Raw genomic sequence first — 12296 nt, 5'->3', positions numbered from 1 at the left:
AGTGACTCCAGCCTAATTTTCAATATTTTTTTTTTTTTTTTACCTTTCACACGGTCCTAAACAATATTTTACACCTGATTTGATTTGTCTGCCGGTGGTTTGATTAACCTCTTTACACGTAATTCTGGACCAGAGCAAAGAAAAGCTAAGTAAATCTGTCATCACTGCAGGCGAGAGCAGGCAGTGGAGAAGAAATACCCCGGGACCTACAAACGCCACCTGGTCCGACCCATCGTCAGGTCCAATGCTGTTGAGAAGCTCATCAAGAAGAAGGGAAGCATCTCCCACAAAGCTGGGATGCCCACCAGAAGGTCTGAATTATTTGCAAACTGAGAAGTTAATTCTTGTCGCGATGACACCTCTAAATGGATTCTCATCTTATCTAACATTTACTGTTGAGCGTGCTTTTCCTAATGCTTGATCTGACAAGCATGATTTACGTACAAATAGGAAAGACAGACTAGGGCTGGGCGATATGGACCAAAAGTCATATCTCGATATTTTCTAGCTAAATGGCGATACTCGATATATATCGATATTTTTTCTGTGCCTTAATTGGGGTTTCCCCCAAAGCATTATAGCATAGCATCCCTGTTAGCTTCATTTTTTTCTGAGGCAAACCCTTAAAAAAACAGTCAGTTTTAATACAAAGCCTCGTGCCAAATGTCACACAGGTACCTTTGTTAACAGAGGTCTGCACAATATCAAAATGTATAAAACAAATGAAATAAAAATAAACTGCCTGCATATATAGAATAAAAATGCTTCTTGAATAAAATAAAATAAATATCCCTTTCCTGCATAACAATTAAATTAAAATACACTGTGCAATTAATACAATGTAGACGGTAACAGGCAGACTTTTCCACTGAGGTTGACAGTTCTGCAAATAACAAAACATTTGTACAAATCTCAAATAAAACATTCAAGTCAATTCGTCACAAAATAAGCTATATCAAAATCATAAAAAAAAATATATATATTTTTTTAATAATCGATATAAACGATATTGTCTCGTACCATATCGCGTTTGAAAATATATCGATATATATTAAAATCTCGATATATCGCCCAGCCCTAAGACAGACTAGACGTCAATAAATGATATTAATGTGACCAAACACATTTCTTACAGGCCGGACTTGCTGCGCTCTGATGGCATCCCCGGCCTTGACCCTCTTCCCTCCCCCTCACCGCTGTCGGCCAGCCCCAAGGTCTCCACGCCTCCTGGCAAGACCCGCTACAGAAGCAAGCCTCGCCATCGCCGTGCCAACAGCAAAGGAAGCCACAGTGAGTTCCCCAGTGTGCTGAAGCTTGCTGTCGGGGCGCCGGAAGACACCCGATCTTTGCAAGAGCAAACCTTCCACCACCACCACCACCACCATCACCACCAACCGGCCGAGGGACAGTTTCTCCCCCTGAAAGGCCGCGAGGAGGCTGTTGTCAACTGTGCCAACAACTTGCGTTACTTTGGCCCCGCCGCTGCCCTGCGGAGCCCTCAGACTGACCACCTGCAGCGCCGCGTTTCTGGCTCCAGCCCCGACCTCATATCCACTGCTATGGATGCAGACACGCGACAGCGGACCTCGTCCACCAGCTCCAATCCCGTACCGGGCGGCGCCGCCGGCTCTTTATGTCCCTGCTGCCAGGCCCATCCCTTCCCCGGTTGCCTACACTGTCAGGAGACCCCTCCTGCCTTGAACCAGCCAGAGTTGCCACACTACTCCCTGCTCAGCACCCAAGAAAGCGCCAAGTCCTCTTCAAGGGTGCCCAACCAAGATGCAGTCTTAGATGGAGAGAACGCGAAGAAGGCTGAGCCACAGGAGCAGAATTCAGCCCAACACACACACCCTCTGCCCTCGGCACTGCCCCGCACCATCAGGCCTCTCAGGAAGGTGAGCGCACATTTAAGCTTTGCATCAATGGATGCGTGTTTGTGTTGAAGGAAACATTCTTGTGCATTCACTTTTATTGTTGCTCTTGCAGGGCGGTGATGAGTCATCTGAAGAGGAAGAGGGAGAGGTGGACAGTGAAGTGGAGTTTCCAAGGAGACAGAGGTAAAATGCAAATGGTCATTAAGATAACACGCTTGACCTTTTTAAAGTAACACCATAAATCACGTTAGGCAATTAAAGTAGTGATTATCTTTTCCGCTTCAAAGTCAAAACATGTCCACGCTCCAAACGCACCAAAAGCAAGTATAATTCACCCTTAAATAAATGCTGAATTAATTCAGAGTAGGAATGGGCGATATTTTAACGTTCACGATATACCGCCAAAAAAATTCCCCACGGTAAGAATTTCTCATCTCACAGTAAAAACGTTGATGACGTTTTTGTGTAAAGCTGATTTATGGTTCTGTGTTAAATCCACGCACAACGTGAAGGAAGGAAGGAAGGAAGGAAGGAAGGAAGGAAGGAAGGAAGGAAGGAAGGAAGGAAGGAAGGAAGGAAGGAAGGAAGGAAGGAAGGAAGGAAGGAAGGAAGGAAGGAAGGAAGGAAGGAAGGAAGGAAGGAAGGAAGGAAGGAAGGAAGGAAGGAAGGAAGGAAGGAAGGAAGGAAGGAAGGAAGGAAGGAAGGAAGGAAGGAAGGAAGGAAGGAAGGAAGGAAGGAAGGAAGGAAGGAAGGAAGGAAGGAAGGAAGGGAGAAAGAAGGAAGGAAGGAAAGGAGAAAGAAGGAAGGAAGGAAAGGAGAAAGAAGGAAGGAAGGAAAGGAGAAAGAAGGAAGGAAGGAAAGGAGAAAGAAGGAAGGAAGGAAAGGAGAAAGAAGGAAGGAAGGAAAGGAGAAAGAAGGAAGGAAGGAAATGATGATGAGATAGATTTATAGTTAAAAAGGTGGAGTTGAATTGGTATTTTTTTTATCGCCATCGGGATAATGCTAGAAATTATCGTGATACATTTTTTAGTCCATACCGCCCATCTCTAATTCAGAGTACTCCTTCTCCTCCTCACAGACCTCACCGCTGCATGAGCAGCTTCCAGTCCTACTCCACCTTCAGCTCGGAGAACCTGTCAGCGACCGACGGCGAGGAGGGAAACACCAGTGACCATTCCCACAGCGGACCCCTGGAGAGGCTGAGCGCCAGCCAGGAGGAGCACCTGGACGAGCTGCTGTCCCACACGCCCGACATCCCCATCGACATCTCCACCCAGTCGGACGGCCTCTCCGACAAGGAGTGTGCTGTCCGCAGGGTGAAGACGCAGATCTCTCTGGGGAAACTGTGCTCTGACGAACACAGCTATGAGGTGAGTGGCTCACCTTTGTGTTGTTGTTTTTCTGTTTTCAGATTTCAGCAGCTAACTTAACCTAATTCCAAAATAACAACAATGGAGAACAAAATAGAAGAAAAGCAATGCTCTCTTATGATAGTAGAACCATGATCTCTAAAGCAAACTTATTATAAATGAAGAATAAATGTGTTTGGGGGGCATAATAATTGACAAAATGATTATAAATCTTCCCTGTTAATTTTATCAAATTTCCAGAATTCTTTATGCTTGAAATGAGCAAAATTCCCTTTCAGTGAAATTAAAATGTCATATGAAAAGATGTCTTAAAATGAATCAGGTGTCCAACATACATTATAACTAAAAGAAAAATCACTTAAGATCCAGCCAGCGAGCCATTAACTTTTACTTATCGGAGTTCAGGTCAGCCAGACCAGAGAAACGCAGATCCCCCTCATTTCAACCACGTCTCATCTTCTCCTCTGGCAGAATACCTAGGTCACAATAAAAAAAAACAAAACAAAAAAACAACTTCAAGCAGTCTCAAGTCAAAATAGTACAAGGGACCCATAATATAGATGAGGCTGTCAGATAATGGTATCTACAATAAGGAAAAAGGTGTGAGAGTGGTATTGTTAGAAACCACCACCCAATGGAAGTACATAATAATTAATCTAAACTAATAGCTATATTTTTTTAAATCACAGGGAAACATTTTTACACTTGATTTGAACATGCTGGTGTATCTCAGAAACGCTACGAGCTTTAAAAGAATTGCACTGACGTCAGTGATCCCCTGACCTTATCACCACCACAAGACTTCACTTAATTGATTCCAAGCAAATGGGGCGAGCGTTGCAAAGGAAGATGAATAATGCTTTTGGGTTGTTTTTTTTCTTGTACTTTGAAGCTTTCTTGCTCACTTTCTCCTTGTGTTTTCTCCCTTTGTCTCAGAACCCGCTGCAGTTCGGGGACTCAGACTGCGATTCATCAGAGGCAGACTGCTCTGACGCCACCATCAGAAACAACAAAGTCGGGGCCCCTTCCTCATGGTGAAACTCACCGCGGGGCACAGCTCTTGTTTTGCCTGGAGGCCATCATGTCCCATATTCCAAAAATGGGCCCTGCAGAAAAACACAGCAATAAGAGGGCAATGTGGTAAACAAAACTCTACCCTTCCCATCATAACCCCCCCCCCCCCACTTTCCCTCCCTCATCCAGCACTGCATCCAGGCAACCCATGGCAGGGATTCCCTTTTGAATGATAATGTACAGTAGATAGTTTAACATTCATAATTTATTTTTGTCTGAGTTTTGAAGCAAACTTCAGGACCTCTGTAAGTTCTCTGATCTGAAATGAGAAGAAAGAAACTTATATTTTGAAACGAAGCATGGGCTGACTGTGTTGGAGACACTCTGGGTGGAGGGAGACGGACGTGATGAAAGAGAATGTGTTGAAGCACTTGCGTACTTGAGACTGAAAGTTAGCAGCAGGGAGTTGCATAATTGCAGTAGTTGGTCTCAGGCAAGGAGCATCACTCCAAGTCTTCATCGGGCTCCTTATTTTATTATTTCTGAGGGAAGTCCTCGAACTACAAACAATCCTTCACTGCAGTTTGACCAACCTGTGTCAGTTTACAGCACAGAGACCCAAAACCTCACCCCCTCCTCATCCCTCCTCCCCCCCCCCCCTCTATGGCTGACATGGGGAACAATGAGCTCATGGAAAAAAAATGTGAACACCAGCATGAACAACCCTGCCTCATGACCGGACTTTCTCTCCTTCCCTAAAACTGCATCATCAGGACCCCCCACATGGCTGTCAAAGCATGCTTGTGCAGCTCCCGCGATGCAGAAAGCTGCTGAAAGACTGCATGAGGCAGACAAGCTAGCAGGGCAGAGATGAAGACTCGGCTTGATGGCTAAAAACAGATATTCTTCCACTCGGACACCGTTCATCCCTCTCCCCAAGACACATCATCAGCAAACAGATGTCACAGCCAGAGCTAATGAGGGTGTGTGTGTGTGCGTGCGTGCGTGCGTGCGTGCGTGCGTGCGCGTGTGTGTGTGCATCTGCATATGTGAACACTAAACCCCTTCCTAAGCATAAGACATTTCAGTTTCAAGTCTCATCTCAGGATTGCTCAAGTACTGCGAAACTGGACTGGACCAATTGTCGTATGAAGGAATGGTCTTCAAGTGGCACATTATGGACCATGCAGAAATATTTAAAAATAATAATAATAATGATTTAAAAAAACAAAAAACAAAAAAGGTCTTACTCATAGCCTTGATGTTCAACCCTTTATCACTCTAAAGGACATGTAATGGATTTTATTTGCAATCCAGGTGCAGTATCCTTCTTTTTTTAGCGTAACGTGTCCCATGTACCATTTTCTAGCAGGGTAGTTTTTACTGTCTGACATGTATTCTTTCCCAAAAAAAGGCTAATTATTGTCTGTGCTGTTGTAAATAGAGCAGCAATAATAAACAGCAGCTTGAAACTCAGGTGAGAAAGGAGGGGCTCACTCAGAAATGCAGGATGTCCAGCTGGCTAGACATCCACGTCCACGGTGGCTGGTGGCCTGAGGAGAGCAGAAAGGCTCTAATTTGAAGCTTTTCTTTTTCTTTTGATGTTTTGAGAACTTGCATACGCAGGGTTTGATGCTCAGGTTTTTTTGTGGCTGATCGAGAGCAATATATCAGCTGCCACTAGGTAGTGACAGTTGCACACATTTGTTTTGCCTTGCGTTCAAAAAATTGTGGCTCAAACTATTTTTTCCCCCTAATCAAGGTCATTTCATTGATGGTCCCGCGACCATCCAAATAATCCCAATAATACAACTCTATATTTTAATCTTCCTGTTGTCTTTTAAAGAGGGATACTGCATTTGTAAAGGTATTTTAATTATTTTTTTTTAATATATATATATTCCCATTCGTCATCCAACTTACTGATCTTATTTGCCCGGGTTGAATTTAGCGATAATGATGTCATGATATCAGCCCAAGTGTGTACAGACGGGTGAGATTTTGCATAAGGAACATAAGCCAGATACAAGACCGGAGCTTTAAGGTGCTCTGGGTTTTCAGCAACCTCATCTCAGTGTTAATCCTGTATATAAACATCTGTAAATGTTATGTGACCTGTTTTTGTCCTCCCTCTTTTAATATATATCACGCAGCTCATACGACCAGGCAACTGGTTGAAAACGAGCAGGAAATACTTATATCAGTATTGTACACTTCAGGAGGGAGTGGGTCATAAAAACGAGCGGCAAGAGGTGCTTATAAAACTGTACCAATGGATAAATTACTTTTTGCTCGAATGCTTTAAAAAGGCTGATGCCTGCTACTAAAAAAACAACAGACAAACAAAAAAACTATGGCAGCCGCTCTTTAAGCCTCCCACTACCTTCTTCACTCTTGTTTACGTACATGTGAAATAACCTTGTGGAACATAATGATTGGGTAATCTGATCAAGCTGTTAATAACACTGTCTTTCTGGCATACACCCTGTGAAGTATGATTGTTGCAAGGTTTTAATTTAATTTTGATCCTTTATTTTTCATTCTTTCTTCGTAGCTGGCCTACGTGATTATTGGATTAATTTATTTGTAATGACTGGTCAGGAGTCGTTTTCTTTTTAATTTCAGGCAGCTTATGACCAACGATATCTCCCTAGAAGTATTACTGAAAGGAAGCACAATGAATGGATTTGAAAGGAGGACAGTATTTGTATGGTTGAAAAAAAAAAAAAAAAAAAAAGCATTGTCATATCATTTAAATCTCCAGGGGACCATTCTTCATTTTGATCACCATCGCAGTTACAGTCTAGAATAAGCAGATTTTGGTAGTTTCATCCCATCATAGGTTGTTAGGAATCACTACTGCCACGGAAGGTGAATAAAATATTGAGACCGACGGCACATGTGAAGCCAGTTTCTATAAACTTTTTCGGTGAACCCTTGCTTTCATTTTTAAACAAAATTACCAATTACTTACATCTGAATTTCTGTGAAATTGTTTCTCTTTCCGTGGACATCATGTTGTCTCATCCCATGTATCAAACATCTGTTTCTTTGTTACTCTCATTTCCAACTCCCTTCCTTGTCGAATGGCATTATGATCAACCAATCCTGTCAGTTTCCTGTATTATCCAATGTACAGTGCAACGGGAGAATAAAATCAGAGCAAACAACTGCATGGAATAAATGCTGATGTACTGTACCCAAAACATTGTGCTCCGTCTCATCTGTCACTAGGTCTTGTTTTTATCAACACTGGACATAAATGATTTAGTGAAGGAATTATTGATAACTATATGTGATTCATCAGATATTTTATGCACGCTGATGGAAGCTATGATACACAGCAAAAAAGAAAACCTGAAACATTTCAGAAATTTGGAATTTTGGATTAAATGTTACCTTAGCTCTTATAAAGTCCCCCTGAGTTGCTTGAAATATGTGAGTAATATTAGAAATTACATTTTTACATCAAATCTTTGAGCAAAATGCTGTTTATATTTTTATTTACTCAAATTAAATTGAAACTCCTGAAAATCAGCAGTGCCTCATGGGAGAGGCACCCTCCCCACCATCAAGAAAAACCACCAGCAGGTACGTATCGCCTCCATGCATAAGGGAAGAAACAGTTTTATATTAATGTGAATTCTTTCAGTCTTCAGGTTCTTCATAAACTGAACATGAAAAGTAAGGAAATTTGCGTTGTTGTAAGAGTGCTTCTTAGAAATAAATCGTATTCTGTTGGAAAACCTGTTTTTTTCCCTTTTCAATGATGACACATTAGTGAGCAACATTCATTTGTGGGATGAGCAGCAGACCTGAGTATGTGGGTTCTGCCCTTGAAAAATTTGCCAAATCTTCTCTGCCGAAGCCACAATACTTTGACTCTTGTTTGGCGGATTGGATGATTTAAGATTGAAGAAACAACACATATTGGCAATTTAACAATTCATCCATTCAACAAACGGGAGCGTCAGTAGTGTGTGGAGGATCCATACACAGCCACAACAGCCTGGCGCCTTCACCTCATGCTGGTCATCAACCTGGTCTAACAGTGACTCTGGTTGGCATCCCATTCTTCAACCAGCATAAGTAGCAAGTCAGCCAACGTGGTTGTGTTGGTCACTCTGCCCAGAACAGCACGCCAAAGCTGATCCCACAAGTGTTCAATGGGGATGAGGTCGGGACTGCTGGCAGGCCAGTTCATCCTCTCTACTCCCAAATTATGGAGATAGTCTCTGATAAGTCATCTTGGAGGATAGAGTTTGGTCCCAGACTGTGGAGATACTGTATGGGAGTCCCTCTGGTTGCAGAACCTCATCCACATATCTCTCTGCATTACGATTGCCATCATTAAATGTGTCCCTCTATTGGTGCAGCAGTCAGCATAGCATTCTCTGCATCTTCTCCACACTCTGACCCTACAATCCGACCGTCGTAGGCAGAGTCTGGACTCATCGCTGAACACAACGTCCCTCCACATGCTCAGGTGTCTGATTGGCAGGAACTGAGGGTACAAGAAGATCAAAACAACAGTCAATAGCAAAATAAGCTTTTGGCATTCGCAGAATAGATTTGGCAAATCTTTTATAGGCGCAACCCACATACTCAGCTCTGCTGCTCATCCCACGAGTGCCTGTTCCTCACAAATGTGTCACCATTTAAAAGGGAAATAAACAGGTTTTCCAACGGTATAAGATTTGTTGCCAAGAAGCATCGTTACAACAAAGAAATAAACTACCAAACACACATTTTCTTACTTTTTGTGCTAAGTTTGGCTCCTTTGGGTCAATAGTAGGCCACTCCAAGCATTTATAGACTTCCCAAGATGCACAATAAGGGAGCACCACTCAGACCTATAAACAGCAACATAAACTCAGTCACATACAACACTGAAAACTCCCACATCACCTTCTTTGTCCCTCTGATAAAGAAGACGTCACAAACAGAACTCTACAGACTTTGTCAGCGAAATCCAACATCTGAAGAGAACGTATGCACCCCATGCTTTGTGTGTGTGTGTGTGTGTGTGTGTGTGTGTGTGTGTGTGTGTGTGTGTGTGTGTGTGTGTGTGTGTGTGTGTGTGTGTGTGTGTGTGTGTGTGTGTGTGTGTGTGTGTGTGTGTGTGTGTGTGTGTGTGTGTGTGTGTGTGTGTGTGTGTGTGTGTGTGTGTGTGTGTGTGTAAAAGATAATCTATCAAATAGCCTTGATGTCCAAGCCGCTCTAAAATGTATTTCTTTAAATCGGCAGTTGCAACATGTCCCATGTGCTATTTCTCATGTGTGATACATGTCATGTTTTTCCAAAAAAGCAAATGACTGATTATTCATATAATGTCACATTTGTGAAAGAAAACTCAGAATTGGACTTCATAAACTTGCAATATTTTTTTAAGGCATATTTGAGGTATGATTTAAATGCTTTCCTGTGAAGAATTCCAATGTGCTCATTCAGGTGATTATAACTGAAAACAGGTCATTTTACTGCTTATTGAGGCTGACCTAGTAAAGCTTCGGCCCCCTCTAGTGGATACTGGGGGGCCCATGCCTCCTATAATCTGCTGAAAGCAGGAAACCGCTTTGTTTATCAACATTCTGCATTGTTCGTACCACCGTTGCCTTTACACCGCTCGTCTGTGCTTTATGAATGGCATGGAAGTGGAACAGCATACCATTTTAGCATTAAATCTCAGTATCACCTCGGGAAGTGGTAACAAAGGCATTATAGAGGTGAAATGAGCGTTGGATGTATTGAAATTGCTGAGAGGCGTAAAAGGGTTGCCAGGATGGCTGTAAATTCAGCACAGAGGATGAATCACTCCATCTCGGGGGTGGTGAGAGATCTCATAGCACCACTCCGGTCCACTGTTAGTACATGTAGCAAATTGGCAAGCAAGGTAAAGACGCTGCATGAAAAAATAAATAAATACCCCCGGGTTTTAGGCCACATTGTTCAGAGGGACAGGAACTGGCTTCACTGACCTTATTATGAACTTTTCCACTCAACTTGAAGCACTAACTGCTGGGCAAAGCCTGTTGCCGTGCTGAGCAATCTGGAGGAGCAAGATGAAGCCAAGCAATTTCACAACTGTTTTCCGTCTCCTGCCTGCAGCCCCAAATACCAGCAACAAATGGAGGAAGTGAAGCCAGCACTACTGTGTCTTGCTGTACATTAGGAACTGGTTACTGGTTGTGGACCAGGGGGCTGTGTTTAAATTGTGTAATACTCGAACGTGGTGTTCCCCCCGTCTAGGTTAACTGACAGGCTGCTTCCCTCCACTTTTATCAATTTTAATCCAACACACCTGCTTCAAATGAATGGCTCACCATCAATTTGTCACTGAGGTCTGCTCAAACCTGTTATTGACCAATAATTTGATTAACTATACCCAATTATTCCTACTTAGGGTCATGGAATGTACTGGGGCCTGAAAGGCAGAGCCTCAGACAAGTCGATCAGTCATCGCAGGCCCACATATAGACCAACAACCTCACACACTCACACTCATTCCTATGGACAGATATTTAGAATTACATGGTACATGTTTCTGGACTGTGGGAGGAAACAGGAATACTCAGAGAAAACCCACACAAGAACAGAGGTGTCAAGTAACAAAGTACAAATACTTTGTTACCTTACTTAAGTAGAAATTTTGGTTATCTATACTTCACTGGAGTAATTATTTTTCAGACGACTTTTTACTTTTACTCCTTACATTTTCACGCAATTATCTGTACTTTTTACTCCTTACATTTTAAAAACAGCCTCGTTACTCTATTTCATTTCGGCCTTTAAAAAAAAACTATCCAGTTAAATTGCTCCATCCAGATAGAGTGAATTTGGTTGTGGTTGTTTCAGATGTTCTTGTCCAGTTTTGTTCTTACATCCGTTCCCTCAGATTCCTGCAACTAAACTTGGATGTACATTCCAATAAAGGTTAGGATAAATGATAACATGCCTCTGAAGTTTGACTTTTTGCACCATTACAATAATTATAGGCAACTAGTCATCATATCTTCTGCTCTCTGAAACACATGTTAATGCTCAATAGTACACATATGGTTCTTTAATATATTTGCATTATACTAAGATGCATTCATTTTCAATGGCTTTTGTCCTTAATGGCTTTTTTCCCCCTTACATTACTTTTACTTTCATACTTTACCCAGTTGCTTGAAAAAAGTTAAAAAACCTTTATTTGGACTGGGTTACATTCTAAAAAACACCAACGCGTGTCGGCTTACGCCTTCCTCAGGGTGTATATCTACAGGAGTATTTTTAAACTCTAGTATCTATACTTCTACCTGAGTAATGAATGTGAATACTTTTGACACCTCTGCACAAGAACATACAGCCTCCATACAGGACCCAAACCAAGAGCCAGCTTGCCATGAGGCAACAATGCACAACTGGAGATTGGAGGCGGCACAAACATGGGATCTCCAGTCCGTCTTCATTCTGTAATCATCGTGTCAAAGCGGCTTCACCTTTCACATGCGCACCTGCATCTGATGCAGGGGAGAGTGACAGAGGTCATGTTGTCCTGTAAAATAAAACAGTTTGACTGTGAACTGCACTGTTTACCTATGCACCTACTTTAGCACGTAACAGCCGGGTTACGTGCTTTTTGCTTGTTTGTTTGTTGTTACATGTTTTTTATTGCCTTATTCATTCAGTGTTATATTTAAGTTTCTTATTCTTACCTATTTGTTATTTACTGTCTAATTATGTCTTCCCGCTTTTAATGTCAATGTAAAGCACTTTGAATTACCTTGTGTTGAATTGTGCTACATTAATAAATTTGCCTTGCCTTGCCTAAGTTTCATATTGCATCTAAGTAATTTGATGCAGCTGCATCTGCAGTGTTTTGTGTTTGAATTTGAATCTATGTCAAACAGGAAAAACCAACACTAAACGTAACATGAGTCCTCGTGTTTACCATATTCATTACTTACATTACACTCTTGAAACTCCTCCCCAAGCAGTTTCACAACCACTTTCACAACTGCTTGATTTATGAGTCAATACACTCATGTACAAT

General features: G+C 42.1%; 1 protein-coding gene across 5 annotated transcripts in view; it reads left to right on the top strand.

Annotated features, from left to right (window-relative positions):
• Positions 1 to 7484, top strand: part of si:ch211-45c16.2 (mitogen-activated protein kinase kinase kinase 13) — a 37359-nt gene extending 29875 nt beyond the window's left edge. For all 5 annotated transcript variants that reach the window (XM_061723669.1, XM_061723668.1, XM_061723671.1 and 2 more), the window contains 5 exons: positions 171 to 311; positions 1136 to 1895; positions 1987 to 2057; positions 2953 to 3244; positions 4181 to 7484. In XM_061723669.1, the coding sequence (XP_061579653.1) occupies positions 171 to 311; positions 1136 to 1895; positions 1987 to 2057; positions 2953 to 3244; positions 4181 to 4282 (1366 nt within the window). In that variant the 3' untranslated portion in view covers positions 4283 to 7484. The remainder of the gene's footprint in view (positions 1 to 170; positions 312 to 1135; positions 1896 to 1986; positions 2058 to 2952; positions 3245 to 4180) is intronic.
• The last annotated feature ends 4812 nt before the right edge of the window (positions 7485 to 12296 follow it).

Source organism: Cololabis saira, chromosome 6 (assembly GCF_033807715.1).
Source record: "Cololabis saira isolate AMF1-May2022 chromosome 6, fColSai1.1, whole genome shotgun sequence".
NCBI classification, from domain to species: Eukaryota; Metazoa; Chordata; class Actinopteri; order Beloniformes; family Belonidae; genus Cololabis; species Cololabis saira.
Note: the sequence above shows the minus strand (reverse complement) of the source record. Positions and strands in the feature narration are given on the sequence as shown.